Here is a 24,631-nt window from a genome sequence, read left to right on the forward strand (position 1 = left end):
GCTTCGTACTCTTTCTTTTATGTCTTGTTGCAGAGATTATTCATCAACTTCGTTCTCGCGTATCACTTTTATCGCCATCATCCACTAGTTTCCCCTCCCCCTTTACTCCAGTTTCAATTTCGTCTGTCTGTAGATTCTTGTTTATCGTTTTGCTTCGTCCGAGGCTCGCTTCTTCGCTCGTGTTTCTTCATCTTTGCGCGCACACGGCACGACCCACCACTGAATATTTATGCACCCGTTGCATTTTCGTCTTTTTTAAGACCCCCGGGCCATAGTTTTATCTTCTTCATTACCTCGTCACACTTTGGTCTTATTCGTTCGCGGCGTACTTTCGTGGTCGCTTCCCTCTTCGTCTTCAGCGTTTCATTTGCTCAACATTCAGCCCCGGTTTCTCGGTTGCTATTTTGCTCGTCGTTTCTCCTCCCTCGTCTTCCTTTCCGCTCTCGTGAATATTCATCCTGGATTCTTCGTTTTCTCAATTTTTCCCGTCCCCCTTTGATTCATCTACCGTGTTGCGCGTAGCATCTGCGTCTGCCTCCCAACAAAACTTCGCGTCGTTTCGATTCGCGTTTCCCTGGAGCGTCGTAATGCTCCGTGGCCCGTGCCCGTTTTAATTTTAATCCATTAAATGCGACGCGTTTAACGAGCAATGTCATTCATCCATTGACCAGATAACCAGATGTATACGGAGTGAAAAAGAAATTAAATTAATTTTATAGTTTTAATTCTTCTATTCATAGATCGTTTCGGAGATGACTCGAAGCAGATAAATCGAAACGCCAGTTAAAGCATTTCTTTAACTTTAAGATTGCGTAATTATCTTCCTTATATTTATACGCATAAGACTCTTTATTGAAGTTTAGTGGTACACTGCGCGATAAATTTGATTCGATTCAGTCTACCGCGGGCCCAGCGGAAGCAACGCGTTTCGAGTTCGCGATAAATATTAATAAACGTCCGATAGCTGGCTCTCGTTATTCAAATAAAAGATAATGCGTAAGAAATTTGCACGGTGTATGAATTGGTCGATCATCTCTGGTAATCAGAGGCAGAGCGCATTCCTTCCTAGACGTTTCTTCTCCACGAGCATTTAATTATGGAACGCGAACGGCGAATTTGATAGGTTGTAATTTCCTCCAGAAATATTTTTATCCTGATTAGGATACGCCCGTATTGCCGCGGGAAAACGGAATGCACTGCTACGATAGCTGGCGTTGAAATACGCAAATTAAACGTCATCCATATATAGGGTGGTCGAAAATTTATTGTAGACACTTTACGCGTGTTTATTATTTCCCAAAGTAAACAGAAAAGTGGTAGTCCTTTTTACCGAACCTTTTTAGAAATATTATCACGTATGCAAGTTATTTCAAACATTATATATCTTGTTCAGAGAAATTACCAGCCTTCTTGGCTCAGTCGCTGATGAAAGCAATCCTGAGACTCTTTGCATTTGAGCAAGTCAGGATTTTCAACATTGATCTAATTAATATTTAAAAACGTTATTCCGGGGAACGTTGGATGGAGGATCCACGAAATCCATTAGTCTATCAAAGGGGGACCGTGTAAAAAAAAAAGGTTACGAGCCACTGCCTTGGGACGCTTATTCCTCATTTATATTCATAGAAAATATTAACAAACTTTGATCGTTTAATTTGGGAATGGCCCGTGTAAGAAAATATTTCTTCGGGAAACCAGCCTGTAGACTCTAAGACTCGCTTCTTTGCACTTCCGTTGGAGATAAAATTATCACCCGTAAACTGCAAGCGTAGTCGAATTTCTGTGCCGCGGGCGCCGCAAGAGGCGGAAAAGGGTTAGGTCGCCGGTCCACGACCCTGTGTTTAAATAGTCTAGGTAACTATACCTACAGGGCCGTGTTCTACCTTCCAAACACGGCTCTGACTCAACGCACGAGATTGTTTTTGGGCAAAGAATTCGTGGCGGAGTCTCCGACCGACTTTGTCGAGACGCCGTGGTCCCGGTGCCTCGTTGCTAGACGCCCACCCACGCATCGCCTCCGGCACTCTGTACATACAGGGTGTCAAGAAAGTGCATCGATCGGTTGTCGTCGAGCACGAGGAGGAGGGTTTGCGTGGCCTAGGTCCGGGGTGATTTTAATACGCGATATTATTCAGACTCCTCGAGCGTCCACGTTTGTACGTTCCTCGGTCCCATTCATGGATCCCTCCTTTTTTTTTGCTGCTGAATAGATGACTGGGTTTAATTGGCGCACCGTGCAATCCCCTGCTTGTTTCATAAAAAATTAACTCGGAAGTTTGTGCGTGTCGCGGGTAGAATTTGGGTCGCGTTGATAGCTATCTCGGTTGTCAAAGAATGTCGTGGAACTTTTCAAAGCTTTAGCCCCCCAACTTCTATTTTTTCCTTGATACTTCGTGTCTTTCTCTGCTGCAACTCGTTTAGTAAGCGTAGAGAAATTATTAAACACGATAACATCGATAAATTGTTTAAATCGGCGAACGATTCATAAAATTGTTATAGGTTCTATTAAGATTGCCTCCCTGTCTTGTTGGAAATATAGTGTTCCATAAAGTAGCATTTGTACGAACGCGTTTCGGTTTCGCGAAGTCATGGGAAACGCGCGACGCTTGAAAAACGAATGGCATATCGATGCGACGCGTATGCAAGTTAAACACATTATACTAACGTGTGAATGAAACGAGTAAGTTAGCGAAACGCATACGCATAGAAACTTCATTCATGGCCTTCGACGGAAAAAGCATCGCCACTGTGTCGATTACGATCGCAAAGAGCCTCGAGGGGATCGGAACACTCGAATCTTTGTCGAACTTTTTACGCGACGAGAAAGTCGAAAAGTTACACGATACAAAATACACCGACGTCTCCGGCGTCTTAAAGTTATTTCCATTGTACGTTTATTCCCCGCAGCGTAGTGCTAGACTTTTTCTTCCATTGTTAACCTTTTCGTTTGCTCGGTAAGCGAACCGACGCGATTGTTTGTAGAATCTAAAAGCTGACGTTTTCGTTAACTTCGGGAAATAATCGACGATACAACGTCCCGTATCATAACTCAACTCGCCCTTTATTTTCACGCTAGCCAGCCTAAACAGGGATGCCTTCGATGCATTCTGCGATCGTAAGAAAATATTTTGTCAAGTGCTAGTGCTCGAACATCTCGCGAAATCACTAATGAATGTCACAATATTGCTTGACGAGCTCGTAAATGTAAATATATATATCGTAGAAAATGATTTTCATCGACGAGCATGAAATCTTTGTCGATGTACTCGGTTCAATATAGTTTTTCATCGCAGAAGTAATTTCAATTTTTTTTTGTTCGCGACTGCATCGAAATGCGTGTTACGTTACACTCCAGGAGAAAAGCGATCAGAAACTCATCACCGAGTCGCTAACACCTTGCGTCTACCTTTTGTCTTTGCAATTTCGCGTTTCGATCGCGATCACTTTGCGGAAAATTAAAAATCGCTGCCGCGGGGCTCGATTATTCCTTCGTAGCTTTGCCAGCGTTTCGGCTTTCTCGACAAAGACGGGACCAAGATTGACGGCATCGTAAAATGCATGCTTTGAAGCCTCGACCTGTCGAAAACGACGCGGCTCGCGGAAAGACGAGGACGACGTATGACAAGCATGTCAAACATGTGGCCCAATTTATTAGACTTTGTAGTTCGTCCTATTTTTATACTTGCTTCATGTTTTATCAACCTCTCTTTTATCAGTAAATTAGTTGCGCTTACTTACGTTGTAATGGCTGAAAAGTGGTCTTTAAGGTGATTTTGAACGAGATGAAATGAATGCATATCGGCTGTCCGCGATACGGTAGCAAAGTTCAAAATGGTTCTCGGGCAGAAATGAGTTTGGCATGCCCGACGTATCGGATTGAAACGTTAATTCTCATCCAATGCACGAGGAATCATAAATCACGACCGTCTTGCGGAACATCGCTGGCGTTCTGAATTGAATCGCGAAATGCCCACGGTATGCTAAATCCCGCCGCGTGGAAGTTCGTACGAACCATTCAGTGGAAGCTAACATAAAGGCCTGAATAGTCCGCGTGTACGCTTGGGGACCAAAGGACCGTGTAGCGTCTTTGTTGGCGCGCTCAAATCTTAAGAAACACTTCTTTGCTGAGATTATTTGAACGAGTCAAGCCACGTCCGCGCAAAATTTCGTACTAAATTGTCGCGTGTGTTTGTAAATGCCAAATATGAAAGCGTCGTTCAGCCGTTTTTATAGTCGTACGTGTCTCTGAAGTTCTTGGTTCATTATCCATATTTTCGAAATTTAATTCAACCCTGTTTTCAATCTATTCGCAACAGCTATTAAAGTTGTGTCGATTACAGTTTACTTTTTAATTTATATTCGTCAGCATCAGTGTTTACGTTCTATCGTATAATTTTTTGTAAAAGCTGAAAATAGTTTGGACTATAGGGAGTTATGCTGTTGATAACTTGTCTTCTAAATAGGAAAGTTCGAGTCAAGGAGGTCTGGTATAGAGAGCGCAAATTTAGACTAAAGTATTACACGGATGTGTGCAAATCCGCTCTGAAATTTTGAATGTTGCTCGCAAATGACTGAGAGTAATGGGGAAAGTTAAACACTGGCCTATATCGCGAGGTGTAACTTTCTTTGTGTCGACTATCTCACGTTATGGAGAACTCTTTCCCTTGCCTTCTCTTATTATGTGCTTTGTTAGGTGCTCACAAATGTAGCATCCGTGAGATTCTACGGTACACGAAGGAATTATTCGATAATTTAACTCTTTCACAGTGACTATTCCTCACGCTTGAGTATGCAGGGTAAATTAATAAATTAGCCGGATTTCTGGAAAACGAACAAAATTTAATAGAATAGAAATTGCGCGATACAGAAAGTGCCGTTTTAACACATGGCCATACAAGGTCCTTTATATGAAAATAGACAAAAATGTGAGTGCAACGCGTGTTGTGCAAATCAAGAGAGCGTTCTCTAAACAATCGAGTGAATCGTCGATACGCCATTCATAAGCAAATTTCGGTGCTTCGAAGGTCCATTCTTTTCGAAACACGTTTATGACCGAACAGCAAAGGAACAACAGGCTTTGTTCGTTGGTATTTTCTTTTTTTTTACGCGCGTGGCCTATCGCTAACTGTCAATACACAATTCTCGTTTACTTTTCTAGCTACTGACACGATCAAAAAAAGAACCGAGAAATCAATTTTTCGTCACCAACCTACGCACTACTCTCGATCAAAATACGTTGAATAAATAAGATAATTGGTTCGATAGTCAATTAATTAATTTTTTATTTGCAACGAAACACGAGTCTTGTGTAGGAGCATGACTGCCACTGTATGTAAACGATTATGATCGAGAGCACGGCGATCATCGGAGGGTGTTAAGGTAAGCCAAAAGAGCGAGCCGGAAGTCCCGTCTGGCACGATGGCTTTCCGCTCCACTGATTTCCTGTTTCTTCGAGGTCTTCTTTTTCTTCTCCGCCGAGGACACGTATGTACGGCGCATCTCCCTCCGCCGGTGGTTTTCCTTCGCAAGCCGATAATCATGTCCTTTCCACACACGTGTAATACCGACAGTCCTTCTTCTGATGTTGCTGCAGAATCGTCGAAGGTTGGAATAGGAAACGCGTCGTGAGAGGAATTCGTAATCGGCGGGTTAAGGAGGGCTGTCCTGTAGCTATGAAATCGGATTTATCCTCGATTTGATAAACGACGTCCTGTTTTCGCAAGGGCTTACCGCGTTCCGCTTAATTGAATCGAAGGATACACTCTTGCGCCTAGTTGGTCAAACAGAATTTCTTTTGTCTCTCGACCGAGTTGTTACGGAAACACGAAACTGAAGGATCACTATGCAATTTTCTTATCGAAGAATACACTTTTTTACAGTGAATTATAAATTGCACGATCTTCGAAGCCAAAAATCCACCGCTACGACAATGAGTGTCGCGGTGAATGCTCCACGCAGCGTGCGTGTTCAGGTGTTAGGTCGCTGCATAAACGGCGAAACGAATGCAACTTTCAGTGACCTTATCTTAACTACTTAACAATCGAAGCGTTCGAAACGATTCCACATGGCGCTGACCAGCAGATTATGGCTGGAGTATGTCGGTACTTTTTCCTCGGCGGTCTGGCAGATACGAACTGCACGTAGCCATTCAGCCAAACGCACGCGTGGTTGCACGTAAGTGCGGCCCTCCATCGACTTATGCACTCGGCAGACGTGCCCAAAGGGAAGCCAATTTGCATACAGAGAGCGCAATGAATTCACGACTTTGCGACTGCGACACCCAGCTTCTCCTGTCCGCCTTACAAATATATTGCAAATTCTGGCTACGTTTACTATTCTCTTGCGTACTATACGCGACGGAGGCATCGAACGTTATCGCGCCAAAAATCTCTGGCTTCTTTCGACAAGACGAACAATATCTTTCACGGATGTAACTTTTTATCAGAGTTGCGAACGATTATTACAACTCGAAGATTTCTTCGATAGTCTAGATCGCCACACTTTCTACGCGTGACATTCGACGCTGACACCTAAAAATCTCCTGCAATCAGGAAAAATTTCAAATTGACAACTATCGATAATAAATGTGTTCGCTGTAATAAATCGTCATTGTGTTTGGAACCTGAACAGCTTCGCGAAATTCGCTCGACAACGCGATGTAAATAATGGGGACCATAGTTGGATACGTCTTGGCTATGAAGTAAAGGACCTCCCTCTTGCGTTCCGTGCAACATGACGCCTTCGGTATCATGAAATTTATTGCTCGAGCCACTCGATATGGCGTACGAATCAGTAAAAAGGCGATTGCGACGATCACTGTGAAATAGATTTCTCTACGTGATTTATTACTTTTTTTTTTTTTAGTTACATTTCGACTTACCGAATATAAAGTAGTATCTGATCTCGTTGGATCGCCACGATCCCTCCAACGCTTTCAGTACCATCAGTTCGTACAGAATCAAAGTATCAAGAGCAACGCATATGATGAACGGCGGACCAATGAACAGCATCGTGTCCCAAACGTAAATGTCCGCCATGTCTCCCTCGAAGTAGTCGAATATATGCAGACCAATGGCGATGGATATGATGCCCGCCGACCAAGTTAGCAAAATGCCTTTCAGAGCCGTGGATTTCTTCAGCAGGACTTGTCCAAAAGTCGCTTGGTGATGGAAGATGTTGACGTATAATTGGAACTTCAAAATAGCGATCGTTATGACGGATACGTCGAAACTGATCAAGCAAACGTAATCCATGTTTAGTTTCATATCCACGTCGAAGAACCATCGAAGAACTTCTTCGAGAGGCTCGATTAGAATCACCATGTTCGAGCATGCTAAGCTGACAAAATAGAGGTTTATGGTCGTTCTCATGGAAGACTTGAAGACGATCACCAGGATTACCAAGAGATTCAAGCTGGTACCCAAAGACAGAAAAGTCAAGTTGATGATTCGCGTTGTGGACAGCGGAATGCTCGATACGATGATGTTGATTTTCGTGGGAGTCGTCGTCCTGGGAGGTGTCGACGAAAATATTGGAAACGAAACCTCCATGTTCGTGGAAACGCGTCCTTTGGCGCGGTAGAGTTTTATATTATTATCGGTTAAAGATTTCATTGGTTCCGGACAAGTGAACGTTACATGACGGTTGTCTGGTTCATTTTAGTATTCCGTTTACTCGAAACGGAGGACGCTTGGTTTAGCACTTGTTCGCAGTCATCTTTCCTCGGAAACTGAGAGATTTTTAGGATTGTGTCACTCACTGTTCGCTAACTCGAATTAACGCGTTGTTTCAGCAGACGGATAAACACGTCTGCGTTCATTCACGAGCCGCGTTAATAGTGAACAAGAAGGACAGTAGTTGGAGCTGTTGCTTTTAATTCTCTTCGTGTCTGATCCCATTTGGGAATTTAACGGTCTAAAATATCGTGGGTGGGTTCGTTCGAACTGCTCACGCCACTGGGGGATGACACGCGACGTTTTCATTTTATTAAGTGACGGAGAAACGGAGTAGTCATTTTTGGATAAATATCTTGCAGACTTTGCTGAATTATTCTCTCTCCGTCTCCTTATTTTATGATTATTTTGTTGATTTAGTTTTCATTTTATACTCGAAATTCATCGAGTTCGAAGAATATGAAGTCGTAGCTGAACAAATTTGTGAATTAGCTGCGCAGATCAGTGGGATGCTGCATTCTCTTTGCGCTCCATGCAGAGGAAGAATGTCATATAAGGCAATCCTTGACCCTGACACTACGGCCGGAGGATTTCGTTCTTCGAACGCAGTAACGACCCGACGACCAGTGACGAAAATAGTTCTGCACGAATAAATCATGCCTCGTCCGACATATTTATCCGATGAGAAGGATCGAGCCCCAGGGACTTGGCTAAGAGACAGAGACAGAGACAGAGAAATGCAGTCTAACGTTCGACTGCATAATGCAACAAGAGATGCAGGAGAAGACTCTCGAGCCTGTCGCTGGCAAATGGCCACGAGCGCAATATCGGTCACTATTTGGCCCTGATAGATTTATCGTCGGGTTTATACGTCCAGATCCTACGGAGAGCCTGGGACCGTTTCTTTCTAAGCGAAATCACCGGGTGTCTCACCTATTGTGCACCTGGAAGTCTCTACAATGGATGCATTTTCGAGGAGAAAACAGAGACTGTTTCTTTACTCGCGAAAGGATGCGCCCAATTTAAAGGTCGTAAATTACGTGGCCTTTCGCCTAATTTCGTTCGCGAAACTTCGGTGACAAATTGAACCATTTTTATCTCATACATTGTAGTTTATTCAAATCAAGAAATGGTAAAATAAACCGCAGGAAAACTAGTTTCGTCCTGCAACGAGATGTAGCCAAGTCTGGAGTCACAGCTTATGACTCAACGGTACGTAGAAGGCTCGTAGAATATGCAAGAAAGAGGCTATTCCACCATAGAACAAGCAACTCCTAACTGGCCGGATTAGGAAACAGAAATTACTATGAGCCGAGAAATACGTCGGAGAAAAGTTTCCTTTTTCGACAAGATGCACAAGAAAATGTTTATCGAAAAATCATTCGAATCGAATCGAAAGTGTTGAAATTAGCACAGCTTTGTGTATCTTTAAAAATAGTCCACGCTGGAAATCCTATTACGCAAAAAGCCTAAGTCCACGTCTATTCTAAGCAAGATGTTGCAACCTTCCTTCTCCATAACCGTCGTCGCTCCTTTTCGGCGCTAACCACCAATCTCCGCAGACCCTTTTCACCTCGCTGCTTTGCACGAAGATACCGTTCTCTCCTTCATCGGCGTGCCATTAGAGTACCTTTTCATGGCCCTTTGGTAAATTACGAAATTCGCGTTCTTCTTTCTGCGCGAGCGTCTCGGGCGCTGCCACGAATTCGCGTTTTCATCGTCGGGGCCAGGTGTGCGGTTTAGTTTTGCGGGTTCTCCTTCGCCCCGTTTTTTTCACGTTGGTTTCGTCTGCTGGGATCGGGTTAGCTGACGGAGGGCGTAGGGGCCAAATAAGTGCAGTGGCAGGGCCAAGGGCCCACAACCGGTTCGCCGGTTGGCCATCATTACGACGTAACTCAAGCGACCCTGAGGAGGCTTTGGACAGCACGATAATCAGGAGGCTGTATTATCATCACGAACCCGCCGTTCCTCGCGCATTATCATCACGAGGCCGGCGGAGGTGTAAAGTATTTCGGTCGAGGCACAATGTCGCCGTACGGCCTCGAGTGCTTCGACAGCGTAGTCGTTTATTGCGAGCCAATTTTTCACGCTCGTATCGTGCTCGTTTTTTCGGAAAAATGCACGGTTACGGCGAAGTAATAAAATTTATTTTTTATACACCAACTGGCGAGAATTGTTTAAGAGCGGCGAAACTCAATTTGCCATTGTTGGTGATTCACTTTTCCGGGCGCTTGTCGGAAAGTTTAACAAGGGACTTCATCCGGAGTGACCAAGTTTCCGACAGACGACTGCAACCATTTAAACGGGACGCTTTCGAAACTTCTTTCGGCCATTTTAAGATCGCCTCGCCACTCGGGAGTGAAATTCGACACTGACAAAATGAAACATCGGATGTTGATTTCGGATGATCCGTCTGAAAGAAATCTATTCATAAACCTTCCGCGAGGAAAATAGAAACCACGAGTACGACGCTTAGCGAAACTCGAGAACAAAGATTTCTCTATTAACCGATCTCGTTTATTTATACGCGGCGTGTTCATTCAGTCGAGTAAATTGATATCTTGAACGTAACGGGCCGAAAAACATGTTCATTAATAATTAAAATAGAACCATTTATAAAGAACTCGTTTTCAGTTATCGGATAGCCTTATACGATGACGTTAATGAAATTGTAGGTAATTTTAAACCAGATTGTCGTCGCGGATATTATAAATCTTTATAATGTACCATTAATTGCACCTGTCTCTGTTAAACGTAGTTCATACCATATACATCGAAAGTTACAGTTCAATGAGTCAACGGTCGATTCGAACCTTAAATTCTCGTTGAATCAATATAAAAATAAAATTGAGTCCATTCACTAATAGCTTATCTATTTCGAGATATCATACGCGATTATAATTATAGCCCGTTCTAGTTGCTAGATACACCTTGTGTTTCTAGAACGAAAAAAAAGAGTTATCTGTTTGGTTTACGAGGGGTCCTCGACCTATCCCCGAAACGAGTACGAATTTATGATCCAATTTATATTAATTTGAGTTTAACCAGCATCAGGTTTCCCTCGCGAATGAAATTTCAAGATAATTTCTTCCGCGAAGGTACCGAGCCGCGTAAACTTTTACCGCGTTTCTCGTTTGTTGTACGAGCGCTACTGCTTCCTGAAGGAATCCCGAGGAATGCGACGCGCGGCGTCGCGGCTCGGGCATAAAATGTTTCTACGCACACGATACTGCAAAAGAACGATTTATTGCAACTCGAGGCATTACCGCAGCCTCGTGCTCCTGCGGCTACTTTGCTCCTGCTTGGTCCTCTTGTCAAGAGGCTCGTGATATTTTACGCATGACCGGTTCGGCGAGTTTTTCCCGAAGACCGCAATCGCGACGTCCAACTGGGCATCATTTGATACTTCGAGCGCAGGTGCATCCTCAAAAAATTCGCGATCGCGTCCCTCGAAAACGCGGCACAATCGACATTGTGGCACCGATGCACGAGGACTGAAGAGCTGGAGACAATGGCCCTCGATAGAATTGCCTGCTTATAAATTAAGTGGAATACTTTTGGGTGCTTTCGGAGATGCCACCCAAAAGCATCTACAAATAGACGAAGTTTGGGAACTTTTTTCGTAGGTAATTATTAAATGAAATGGGTGGATTCTTTGCAGAAAATTTGAAATTTATTTCCTAATTTTTTTTAAGTAAACATTTGTAAAGAAAAATCTGTTCCTTTGGGATAAGTGCTACACAGAGTATAGTATAAGTATTGCACAGAGTCGAGTTTATTTACGAGTTCACTTTTACTATGTGTCGCGAACACACATTAATATCGAATGGCTAGATTTAATGATCTCGCGGGACTCGACCACAAAGAGTTTTAGCGGCTCACCGCTAAGATTTTTCTGGGAACATAAATAATCGCTTGAACTCGGGTTAACAATTTTTGTCGAAAAAGGGGCACCGCTTGTAATAAAAGAACACCTGCGGACGAGATTATAGTAATTGACGTTTTCGAAGGTGAAATCGTACGGAAGCGCCAAACAGGACGTCAGAAAGACGAAGGTTTGCACCCGTCAATTCGTGGTCACGCAGATTGACGCTTCCAAGCTTCGTCGTTTAATTAAACACGCGTGTTTCCAGAAATCACTAAAGAAATTGAGTTTATTGATATAGTAATAATTTCATTTTCCAAATAGAATATAATATACTATATTTATGGTCATTAAGAACAAAATAAATTCGTGTAAAGAACATTTTACCGGAATCGAAGAGTTAATATCGACAAGAATTAATATCGATTTTCTTTAATGACATTTGATATGGGCGATTTATATATCTAGCGATGATAGATAAGATTGTTTCGGTTCCTTGAAAATACGAACGCTTTTTAATCTTTCTCCTGAATCGAACCACTGATATGAGATTGGAACATGATGAATGCCCGAAAACTTTTTAGCTTACAAACCACCCGATGCGTTATCGACGCGGAAACTTTCGGAGGCGTGCCCATATAAGTGGAAAATCCTTAAATCTCTGGGGCGAAAAATGGTTCCAGCAGACCCGGAATTACCACGTCGATCACCCGTATTGGGCGAAGGGGTGAAATCCTTCTTGACGCAGTCAAATCCTTTCCACGATATATACAATTTAATCGGCACACCTGCTTGCTTATTTTTTTTTAGTGGTGATTTGCACACACCTGGTTTCGTATTTCCTTGCATAATAATAACAGTTTCGCAATAACGCGAGTGCATAATAATAGAACCAGATAAAAAGAATTTTTACTGAAAATTAGTCTAAGGCTAGGTGGTTCTTTGAGATCTGGGATTTCTTGAATTTTCCTTTTCCTTACATTTTTGCATGTAAAATTATTTGCTCGTAGATTCGCCACTGTCCCGTCAGAAGGACCAAAATTGTCTACCTACCTGGCCATAATCCTTTTTTTATCTCCGCCAACACAGACGATCTTTCAATGTCCCTTCGTTCGAAGGTTGCATTCAATTCCAATACCTTTTGCAACCGTTTTACCTGAAACTACTTGAATAAGCGCAGCTGCGCATACAGTAGCCCTAGCTTTGGTCTTGAAAAATTCATAGATAAAAATCAAACTCTGTGCACGATGTATATGCATATAATATAATCATAGTACAAAAATAATGCGAAATTTAGATTACGGAACGTTTTAGATTAGAATTTTGCCCGTCTCTGCGCTAAAAGCGTTTACGTTCGTTCTCGATCTTTCCTAAGATCGCGCAGTAAATTTTATGCGCGGTTCCCGAACACCGGTAGTCTCGGGCATAATTAAAACACGCGTATGTAGATCGCTATCGTGCCGTGAAATACGCTGGAACGACAAAGGTTAAATTGGAAAGAAAAATTGCTTTTCCCAGCCAAAGATGGCTGCCCCGTTTAGTCAGCGTACGTTTAACGTAACGCTCAACGGATTTATGCGCGTCAGCATCATCGCGTTTCACCGCAATGCGGAGCCTCGGAGGCTGCGGCCATGGATGGAATTTCTTCTTTCGCGATTGTAACCGCAGCCGCTTGACGCGAGGGTAAACAATTACGCGAAGACGCAGAAGAAAGTTGGCAGTGTTCGTACGCGGTACAGAGCTAAAGATCTTGCCTTTGACGGATGAGGGAAAAAATTGGGATACTCGACGACGGCTGAAGCAACGCGTTTATTGGGCGCCATACTGAAAGATTGGAACAAGCGAATCTTTTCACGGCAAAGTGTTTCACGATATGGAACAAAATAATCAGTTCAATGACCTCTCCCAATTTTGAATAGCTTTTTTAAATTTATTAAATTTTAGTTCGAAGCAAAACAATTGATTTCGTTTAACTGGAGTTATTTGGAGAAACTATGATTCAAGTGATTAATTTTTATTTAACGAATAACGAAGACTGGTTTACCTTTTGTTATCCAGGAAAATTTTGCTCTTTGTCCGAGGCTAGTCTAATCTTTTTCCCGCGAACTAGGCGTCGCGGCGCCTCCCGTGGGCAGCTCCTTACGGCGTCTACTTGTGCGTCCAACGGAAATAACCTCGCGATAGCAACAGGCCTCGAGTTTATGCCGTAACACACGATCCTCCTCTCCTTGTCGCTTCCGTTTTTCGCTCAGTCCCCCATCGTTTCTTTCTTTCGGCTATGGCGACGTTGGAGTTGATTTTGCGAGAAAATACGATAATGGTAGCGCCGTTTTCAGACGCCGGAAGCGGCCTTGATGTGTTTTCTAGGAACTCGATTTTCCATAGAAGCGCGGTATACCAAAACGGAGCAACGGAAGTGTGCACGAATGTCCAACCCATCGATGCAAGTTAATGGAACGTTAAAACTATTGGTCGCTTTTGAAGCAATATTATTTACAATAACATACGCTGTAACCTTTGGTATACGTCTTCTACGGTATACGATATTTTAATGTAGGGCAATTATACATATTACAATTATTATAAGCAATAAATCTGATGATTTCTATATCATGCCACCATATGGTTCTTCGAATCGTATCATTACGATCTTAAACCATTGCTGTTTGTCGTAATAAAGAAAACTGGTTTTGCTTCCTCTGCTATAAAGCACGCATGGAAAACACGATGTGGTGTATGAAAGATGCATTAGAGGTTCATGAAAGTTGTGAAAATATAGAATCTATTATTCTAAATAAATATACATGATTTTTCTAAATCTATCAATTCATTTAATTCGTAAACTAGTTTTTTAACTCCTTTCTCGAAGAACAGGAACCGAGTTTCTATCCATATTTAATTCATCGATCGTACACTTTGTTTCATCTCGATCGACGACTAAAATGAAAGTCACTCGGGGCGAGAGCTAGTAAATACAGTGATCGAAACAGCGACTTCCAGTTTAACTTGTTTAAAACACCAGTTTGAACGGAAAAAGTTATACAACGAAAACACCTTCGGTCGTTAGATGTAACAATCTGTACGCCAATGGTTCGAAGAAACTCCCTTCCACTTCCTCGAGGATGGAATTAAGAAACTAGTTTATAAATGGATTTAACGCACAGAGAGGGATGCAGAGACTGTAGCATTATCGACGGCGAGCAAAAATTGTCGAATAAAGTTACGAGTACAGCGAGACGTTGAATGATTATTTTAATTTTATGGCCGCTGATTGGTTTCAACGATGCATATGATCGATCACTTTTATCGCGATTGCTCCGAGCCTGTTCCTCAGCCGAATCGAAGTTGCAATGTAACTGGCGAGGATGATAAAAAATTCTAGGAAGCAACGCACGTTTACCGTGCGTTTAACCTGATTGCAGAAACTTCGCCGTTTATACCGTTAGAGTCGCCGCAAGTCCCGTAGACATCCCAAGAAAGCGAATAGTAACAGAAACCGAAAGAAACTCTCTGCAAACGTGTGGATGGCGGTCGGTCTATAAATACGCTTGCGTACATTGTCATTCGGAACAACGGAGGTTTATTACGTTGGCATGCATAACACGTAGGGGGATAGTCTTGGAAGGAAAAATAACGCACTGCTGAGAGGTCTGGACTTTTCAGCTTTTTGAAAGCTACGCGGCCATTCGCCGAAGGAATTGAAAATCCCCATGGAATATAAATTGCGGACTGACCGACACGACACGCGTGGAAAATTATGGAAAAACTTGTCAACCGTACGCTCGGTGTACAGACTTGGATTATTTATGGAAAATAAAAATCCTGTGCTTAAATTTTTATATTAAAAAAAGGAACGAGCATCGATAATTTGATACTGTTAATATCATCTGGATACCATCCCGTGTTCGTGCGTTTAAAACTAAAATGGCCAAAGAAACAGCCAGTCTTGCAACAACTTTCTTATAAGGCTGAAAATCTCTATAAGTTGAACAAAGAATTGAGATTCACGGCACTACCGCGTCTACTGTCAATTATAGACGGAATTAATGAAGAGAACTTTTTAAATAATCTTCTCGAGTCAAGATCAGGTTGCTATTTTTGGAGTCGAAACCGGCCACGCAAGTTTTATCCACTCCGTGCCTATTAAATATAAATGATGCTCTGATATGTGAAACGTTCAACACCAAACTTATCGTAGATCATTATTTATTATTTGCAACAAGTTTTCTTTCGATAGAATGCACCGTAATATTAATCCCATCTTTACAAAAGATTGTTTCAAACACTCTAAAGTATTGACAGCTTTCAAAATTTGTTAGAAGAATTGTAATATGCAGAGAGTTTTGTTTGAAACTTTACATTCTTTTAACAAATTCATTGGTACACAAAATTTTATTTCTCGACTAAAAGTGTTGATATCGTGGTAGACTTTCACGCAGTAACATGTAAAATTGTAACGCTATACAGTTTACTATGAATATAATGTTAAATAATATTTTGTTAATGAATATAGTAATCGTTTTTTGTTTAAAATACATGATCGAATGGGTTGTACCATATCAATCCGGTATGGTCTAGTGGCTAGGATACCTGGCTCTCACCCAGGAGGCTCGGGTTCGATTCCCGGTACCGGAAGTTCTTTTTTTAATATTTTTTTGCTCGATATATTGACAACTTATGTAATAATATTTATATTTTACTGGCAAGCGTTCAAATTTTATTTCCGAGATAATGTAATGAATATTCGTACGGTATTTTTCGTAATACCAAAGGTTAAAAGGGTTGAAGGGGTTCTAAATTCATAATTCAAGCCTGTCAACCTTTCTAACTTCTCATACGCAGAATAAACGAAGAAATCGACTTGTGTAAAAAAATTCAGATAACACTATTAAGAAAAAGAAACGAAATTTGACTTCGTAATCATACGATAATAGAGGTCATCGAACCGTACGATATTTTCCTCTACGATTACACTTAAAATTGACTACTGGCCCAGTCATTAGAAGCACCCTGTAGAAGTTGAAGTTTCATTAAAAATATTACTAATATTTCTTTCACCCCTGATTACTTCATTGTTCCCGAGTATCTAGAAAGTAATCTGCTAATTATTTTGAGCAGAGCGTTATTTATTCAATGGAGCGAATTCTGCGTACGCTTATCGTCGATGGAAAACAGAAGGCTCGTAGATTGTCTGCGTTTGCAAAACATGCTGCGGATTCGATCAGCATGATAGCCTCTCACATCTATTCACACATCTTAGCGTATGCCACGATACTTGGCGCTGATAACGTAATCTAAAATTAAATCGGGGAATCACAATGGTTCGTTTGGGAATGGAGGATTGATGAATGCGAATTTCAAAGTGCTATTTCTGAAGGAGCCACGTCTAGACTAAGACGACGCACTTCGATGTATCGTAGAAATTATTGCCATTAATTGTCGCTAAGTTCTTTCGCATTCACGAAGAAATACACAATATAAAATTGAATTTCAAACCCGGGGATGTGGCTTTCACTCGCATACTAAATCCGTATAGCGAGGATGCTTCGTGTACTGTGAAATTTCTGATCGATTAGCATCTCATCGAGTCCCGGTTGGTTTTTTTGTGATCGAGTTCGAAGCGACGAGGGCCAGCAGAAAACTGGCTTTCCGAATTCCGAAAAAAACAGGAAGGTATTTACCTTCTCCGAGACCTAACGCGTATCGAGTTGCCGACGTTAGCCAGAGTTGCAGCGCCGTCCCCCTTGACAAGCGAAAAATACCGCGGTTGCATTGTTACGGAACCCTAAAAGCGAACACGAAGACAGCGACGCCAGCTTAGCTCTCGAGCACGTACTCGCCGCGACCACTTTTCTTGGCCCCTCGAAATTAACGCCGACCACTCAGCCGTACCATTTAGTATGTCGGCTATGCGAATCCAACCGCTCTTTGGCCTCGTGCTTCCACCCCCTTCTCGCCCGATAATATCATCATTCCTCAGCATCCTTTTAATTCTCTATTCGTCGCGAAACACGGGAGGAAAACGCCTAGACGACTCTCTCCGACCAAGACAGCACGTATGCTGAAGAGCTACAGGGGAACTGACCCTAAGTGGAATCCAAATTTAGCGATCAAAATTTTAACAAATTTAAAAATCAACACAATGAACATTTTCTCGCGAAGATGATAGCACAGTCACCGCGGCAATTTTTGCAATTTATTTTCAAATTTATTTTCAAAAAGGAAGATCTTTTCCGGCGTGGAAAATGTCGTTCTCCTTTTCCTCGACCGAGATCACTAGCACGCGGAAGAAATTGCAATATTTCGTTGAGTAGGCGACGGGGTGCAATCGTCGTCGAACTTCTTGAATTTTGCGTTTGAATTTCCGGCAAGACCGCGTTGACAAGAAGTTTTGCCCGAAATATGCATGAAAGAAGTCTATTTTTGACGAGCGTGGAAGATGACGGGGCGCGTCGAGCGATGCAGAATTCTGGGAGATATTTTTGTGCTGTTTTTGGAGTTAAAAAAGAATCGACGTTGAGGTCGCGGAGCCAGGCTGCTTCTCGGAAGAAGCAAAATATTGGCAGCGATCTTTACATGTTTCTTTTGGCAACGAGTGATTGTATTTTTTGAAGAGTAGACTTTTGCTTTTTTAAATTTCTATACCGTAAATGTTTTTTAAAATATATCTCTGTGAATTTTGTTTCGGATAGTATGACGACGTCTCTGTTAATTTAATGTAGAATACTTTCTCGATGTGATGTAATTTTGGCCGCCTCGAAAGAGACGAGCTATCGAGTAAAATATTAACGTGCATGTTGGGGAAGGTAAACATCCGTGGAATTGGATTGCAATCATCCTTTCGGTTGCACGTCCCGGGAAAGTATATAGCTGCATCCTGCATCCTGTTTCTTGCAAAGCGAATGAGGTGTAGCGCTTCCATGTCTCTCTATATTTTAAATTCATATAAGATAACGGTGTTAAAATACATCCAAGCTAATATTGTTCCCCCGTGGACAAAACGAGGACGTATAGAGAGTGTGAGGTTAAGAAATTACGGTGCAGTCAATACGTTACGAGTTTTACCGTTACCATGATTCCCATGTGACTTACACACCGCGTGGTTTAAAAGTAGGATTCGACACGACGATTGAAATTGAAATTTCTACGTGTATCGCGTTTACAGCATCTAAAGCGATAACATTGAGAAAATATATAAATTATTATAAAAAGGCGAAGTCAATTCAAAGTAGAAATAACTTGAAACAATCGCTTAATATATAATAATATACATACGCATGAAATTTTGGGGAAAAATTTCTGGCCACAGATTATATTTTCGGTGAAGAATTTTTTTCTCGAAAATGGTTAAGATTTCGGAGGTATGTATATTCACCAAAAATGGTTGTAATTGGCCCTCGCAATCAAAAATAATTTTTTCAAAACGATTTGTAATTTTTTAATTTTGCCGAAAAATTTGTCTACTTCCTGAATTTTTTTCTCGAAAATGGTTAGGATTTTGAGGGTATGTATATTCACCAAAAATGCTTGTAATTGGCCCTCGAAAGTAAAAATAATTTTTTTAGAACGATTTGTAATTTTTTAATTTTGTCGAAAAATTTGTCCACTTACTGAATTTTTTTCTCGAAAATGGTTAGGAATTCGAGGGTATGTATATTCACCAAAAATGGTTGTAATTGGCCCTCGCAATCAAAAATAATTTTTTCAAAACGATTTGTAATTTTTTAATTTTGCCGAAAAATTTGTCTACTTCCTGAATTTTTTTCTCGAAAATGGTTAGGATTTTTAGGGTATGTATATTCACCAAAAATGCTTGTAATTGGCCCTCGAAAGTAAAAATAATTTTTTTAGAACGATTTGTAATTTTTTAATTTTGTCGAAAAATTTGTTCACTTACTGAATTTTTTTCTCGAAAATGGTTAGGAATTGGTGGGTATGTATATTCACAAAAAATGGTTGTAATTGGCCTTCGAAACCAAAAATAATTTTTTCAGAACGATTTGTAATTTTTTAAATTTGTCGAAAAATTTGTCCACTTACTGAATTTTTTTCTCGAAAATGGTTAGGATTTCGGGGGTATGTATACTCACCAAAAATGATTGTAATTGGCCCTCGCAATCAAAAATAATTTTTTTAGATCGATTTGAAATTTTTTTTTCGCCGAGAAAATTCTGAGTTATGATTTTTTTATGTACATATATTTAACTGGTTTTCCTCTTTTGATTTCTGTAGTAATAAAATATTAGCGGCCATAGTAATGTCCTCTTTTATTTTCTGCGAATAATTAATTTCAAGAACGTGGACAATAGTATGACACACTGTTTATAAAGATGTTCCATCGGTGTGTTTCGAATTATACTTGCTTATTTATAAGTAATTAGAGGAATGTCCATTGCTATGTCGTTTTCCTTGAAGATCCTCAATCGAGGTCGCGTTTCACCAGGTAGAACATTGGGGAACAAGGAGAATGGCTCGTGAATATCGATACGATGTTCATTGATTCGTTGAACATGATTTCTTGGTATTGTTACAATCGTTTGATACGTGTCGCGTTATGCGAATACTACAGCGCGTAGTGCGTGATTACATTCAACGTACGGTACACAAAATGCATACAAATCGGGTAATATTTAATATGTTCGAGCTACGATCTTGATACCGAAATTTATATTCTTTTCAATATTAATTTTTATTTATACTTAACATCGTAGTGCCTAATATTTTCACGTAAGTTTGTCTAAGAAAACTAAGGGTAAAATGTATTCTGCTCGTTTCCTAATTATGCAGGAAGACTTCCGTATGACCATGGTTTTACGAGTCTCTCAAGCTTCAACCTGCAATTTACTTACATTCTTCTACTACGGGCTGCAAATAATTTCTTACATTTAAGGATCTTCATTGCCACCAGTTGTGTCTACAACTTCCTAGAATTCAGAAAAGAATGCAATAAAGTACCACGCTTCTGTGAAGTTGATTTTTTCACCTAGAAATATCAAAGATACTTTCAGATCAACTCTGCAATTCTCTTTGGCACTAGTTGACACGAAATGACTTTCATTCTCTTATAAATACAAAGTACGTAATACATGTGTATAAATCCTTGAAGTACATGTATAAAAATAAGCTTGTAAAAAGTAAAATGCAAAGTGCATAAAACACGTGCAGAATATGAACGTAAAGAGCACGAGGAAAGTAGGCCAAACAGAAACTTTAGATCACAAGCATTTGTGGATCCTTACTCGTTGGATCTTCCAAATTTATGAACAGTTTTTCAGTTTTTATGTCACTACTCTTTTTTTTTTAGCAGAAGTTTTTTTTTTAGAGAAGTTTGTCTACCCTGTTCTATTTGTAAGTGAAAAATAGATCGTTCGTAATTATGTAGTCAAACAGAACAGCAGGGTTAAGACAATTAATTATCTCGGATTTTATCTTTCGGCAACGAGGATGTTTCCATATGCAACGCGTTAATGGAGGACACGTCCAGTATGATGAAACGTTGTTTTGTGAACTTCAATTACGGCATTTCGCTTAATTGACTGCTGAATTAATGTACATTATACCGTAATCCTCAGAGTTATAATATAATGCACACTGTAACGGTCCAAATTGAACAAAACCAATTTTGAACAGTAACTATAAATATGTCGAAATTAATACTACCTATATGTCAGGATAAACGAGCATCTTCATGTATGCACGAGACTCAATCGATGGCTCAGTCTCCAGCCAAGGTACTTGCGTTACCAATTTTACGATCTCGTTTTCTTTCTGGTAGGAGGTTGAGAAATGTGGTCCAATAATGTTCGCAATGTAAATCCTTTCCTCTTATTTTCGAAGCAAAAATATACACGCTGCGCTTTTACGTACTCTTGCGAGGCTTCTTCCAACGTTACGTATAATTATGCACTTCGTAAATTTTCAGATCCATCATTCTTTTCGGCAGTAATTCCGTGAACTGATCGTTCCACTTCAAACCTTTCATTTTTCAAATAAATTAGTTCGTTACCGTCGACACGAGTAAATGAAGAGAATGAAGAATAATGATATCACGAGAACATTACTTATCGCGTCGCAGTATCAAAGTTGGTATTTAACAAGTTTCACTAATCGATTTTAAATTTCTTTTCTGCGCAGATGACACTGACATAGCTCGCCGAGGATGACGTCCATCATGGGGTTACAGCAGCCAGCTGCATCCCAGGATACCGTGGATTACAGTGGATACCTGCAATCGTCGCAGTGCCATCAGATACATGGAAACCAGGCGAACGGTCAGGTCCACTCTGGGCAGAAATCGTCGTCCAATGACCATAATACAAGCTTTACCAGCACCAAGGGATTGCTCAATGGACCTGGTCAAAACAACTGTTTCCTCAACAGTGCCGTACAGGTAGAATAAATATCTTTTCGTCGACAGGTATACGAACGAAACGAAGATCTATACAGTTTATTTTTCTGTCAGACAGAAAATGTATAAGCTGTTTAAAAATCCAATAGAAGCTCTAACGCGTTGTCTTCGCATAAACGTTAAATGGACAGTATAAAAAAAAAGTCTTAGAGCCACGCCAAAAATAAATTTCACGATATTAGCTTAGCAATCAACGAGTTAATCGTGAAGTCACGGTTATAAATAAATCCGAGCAGCAGTGCATTTTATTTGAAAACGTGCACAACGCAGGAATTTATAATGCACGTTTCTTCCGCCTTCGTTCCATAAACCGGATTCATTCATATTTTCAAGCACATAGGCGGCTCTAATCGACCGTTATATCAGTGCAGCATCTGATCTCCGACGAGGCTGACTTCCCCAGCGCTGTAAAGAGTATTCGAGACACGCGATAAACACGAACTATCGTTTACGTAAAAATCGTTATCGATCGTCAGGGATCATCGAGTTAATCCGATACTCTCGATGATCGAGATTCGATCGCCGGGAGTCAACATCGTTTACATTGAATACGCCCGGCGCGTTGCACGGGACGGTTTGCGTCGCACGAAAAAGGTTGCACGCTTCATTAATGGGAATAATTCTCGGCTGCATCATGGAAAGGAGTCTTCCCACGGACCGTTAGAATTTATTACGTCGATCAGAACTGTTTTTCCCAGCTTTTGTGCGCCGCGCTGTCCGATACGTAGCGGTAATTGTAACATCCGGAGGAAGCAATTACACTCGATCGGGCTCGATTAGAACAATCGATCAGAATCGCATAGGAAACTCCGGTAGCCGGGCAGGAGGATCGCCGATATCGAGCTTTAGATTCTCGTTTCGAGGGAATTGCGAAACGTTAATCGTACCGGGTTGAGTCTGGGATAGAAAACAGACAGCACTCGAGTAATTCGAGCAACGACACTAGCCGGTCCGACGTCAAACGCCGTATGTGAAACACGATAAACCTCTAGATTCCAGCTTTATACTTCCTATATGAAACTCGGTACAGAAAACGTTCGAAATGTTCCATGTCAAATGGCGACACCCATTCGGTTTATGAATCTCCCGTTATTCACCGATTATAGACCCAAATAGAGAAACGTCCTTACGTGTATTGGTACTTGGAGGTAAGATATTGGGTCGTTCAGGGCGTTTCAGATATATATTTGAATACTTAAGGAGCCGAATGTGTCCTACATACCTTACTTTTGCGAGTAACCAGCCTGGTTTAGAAAACAGACGGCGTTCCCGAGTAATTCGAGCAACGACACATGCCAGTTCAACGGCGAACGCGTGTCTAAAATGCGAAAAACCCTAAATTCCATTCCTCCTTGCAATCGAAACCTAATATCTTCATTTATTCACGGGAAATGTTACAGTATCGACGAAGGACGCGTTGCACAAACATTACCCAACGAGAAAATAGTTTCACTTACTTTCTAAGTGAAATATTCAATTGAAATATTGGACTATATTAACAAGCATATATTCTACTTGTTGAAGACTAAATCTTTCCTTTCCTTGCATGTTTATCGACCAGTCCGATATTTTTGACGGGGCCACTGTTTGTTTCTTCGAAGCCTATTTACGGCTCCAATATCCCTGTTGCATTTCTCGAGTTGCATGCCTGGTTGAAGGTCAACGGGCGCCTTCCTATAGGCAACCGGATAGTCAGGCGTGCACTTTAGCCTTTTCGAAACGCTCCGTCGTTCTTACAAGAAACTAGGAATTAACACGTCAAAGACTAGAATTATTCAGTTTAATAAGAGTTACGTTAGAATAATTCCACCTTCGATTTAAAAAAAAGGAGGCCTCTTTAATAATAATTTTCTCGCTCTAATTTACAAACAAAAAAATTGGATATTTGGATATTTCAGCGACTGGAATTTTATGAGAATATGACTTTTCGATTCGTAGGTGAGAGGAGAGAAAATAGGAGCGTGCATAATCCGGGACACCAATCCGAATCTCGCGCGTCTTTAAATCTCTTTAACGCGAATTCGTGACTTTTTCTCGGAGCAGCTTTACGAGCACGCTCCGAGATCCACGTCCATAGTTTATGGCCGCGAGTGGCCACCAAATCTGTAAGGCACCTAACTTCGAAAGCCTTCGAGGTGGACGTAAATATTCATGGCCGCTAAGTGACAGGACACGTGGAGAATCTTCTTAAGACGCCATCTCCGTCGTTCTTTCTTCCGTCGTGGACTTTCTCGTTTTCGTTTTTTCCCCTTCGGCGTTCGTATCGTTCTCCATCTTTTTCCTGCTGCCGTTCGAGCCTCTCTAATAGCCAGTTTCAAAATATAAATGGTAGTCACGAGGTTTCCTCGATTATGATTTCATTTCCCTGAAGTCGAGCGAAAGGTCAGACTTGTATTTCCTCATTGGCGTTGCGACATCTCGTTTTGACGAATAAATAACACAACAAATTAATAGATGCTAATATTATTTTCGAGGTTGAAAGCGTCAAGTCGTATCTCTTGTTCAATCACGAAAACGCTATAATACTAAATTACACTATAGTTGCTACAGAGATTGTAAACTTCTGATCGTTGCGTAGAGTAACGAAATTTCTCGCGATTTTGTTGAAAAGTCGACAGCAGACGATGATTCTTTGGAATTGCAAGGGCGCCTTGTTGCGTCGTGTGTTTTGTGACGTTCACTTTT

General features: G+C 41.1%; 2 protein-coding genes and 1 non-coding gene across 3 annotated transcripts in view; 2 read left to right on the forward strand and 1 right to left on the reverse strand.

Moving 5' to 3' along the window:
• Nucleotides 1–24,631, forward strand: part of LOC122396928 — a 92,187-nt gene that overhangs the window by 2,937 nt on the left and 64,619 nt on the right. Inside the window, exon 2 of the mRNA XM_043395713.1 lies at nt 21,673–21,928. Coding sequence (XP_043251648.1) covers nt 21,698–21,928 — 231 coding nt within the window. The 5' untranslated portion in view covers nt 21,673–21,697. The remainder of the gene's footprint in view (nt 1–21,672; nt 21,929–24,631) is intronic.
• On the reverse strand, nt 6,572–7,550 carry LOC122396410. The gene is made up of 2 exons (XM_043394774.1): nt 6,881–7,550; nt 6,572–6,816 (listed from the first exon to the last, which is right to left on the reverse strand). The coding sequence occupies exons 1-2, from the start codon at nt 7,548–7,550 to the stop codon at nt 6,572–6,574; spliced, it is 915 nt and encodes a 304-aa protein (XP_043250709.1).
• Nucleotides 16,102–16,173, forward strand: Trnae-cuc. Its single transcript has one exon. It is a non-coding gene; the product is annotated as a tRNA-Glu (tRNA).

This window comes from Colletes gigas, unplaced genomic scaffold (assembly GCF_013123115.1).
Source record: "Colletes gigas isolate AHSC1104 unplaced genomic scaffold, ASM1312311v1 Colletes_gigas_Sc00001, whole genome shotgun sequence".
NCBI classification, from domain to species: Eukaryota; Metazoa; Arthropoda; class Insecta; order Hymenoptera; family Colletidae; genus Colletes; species Colletes gigas.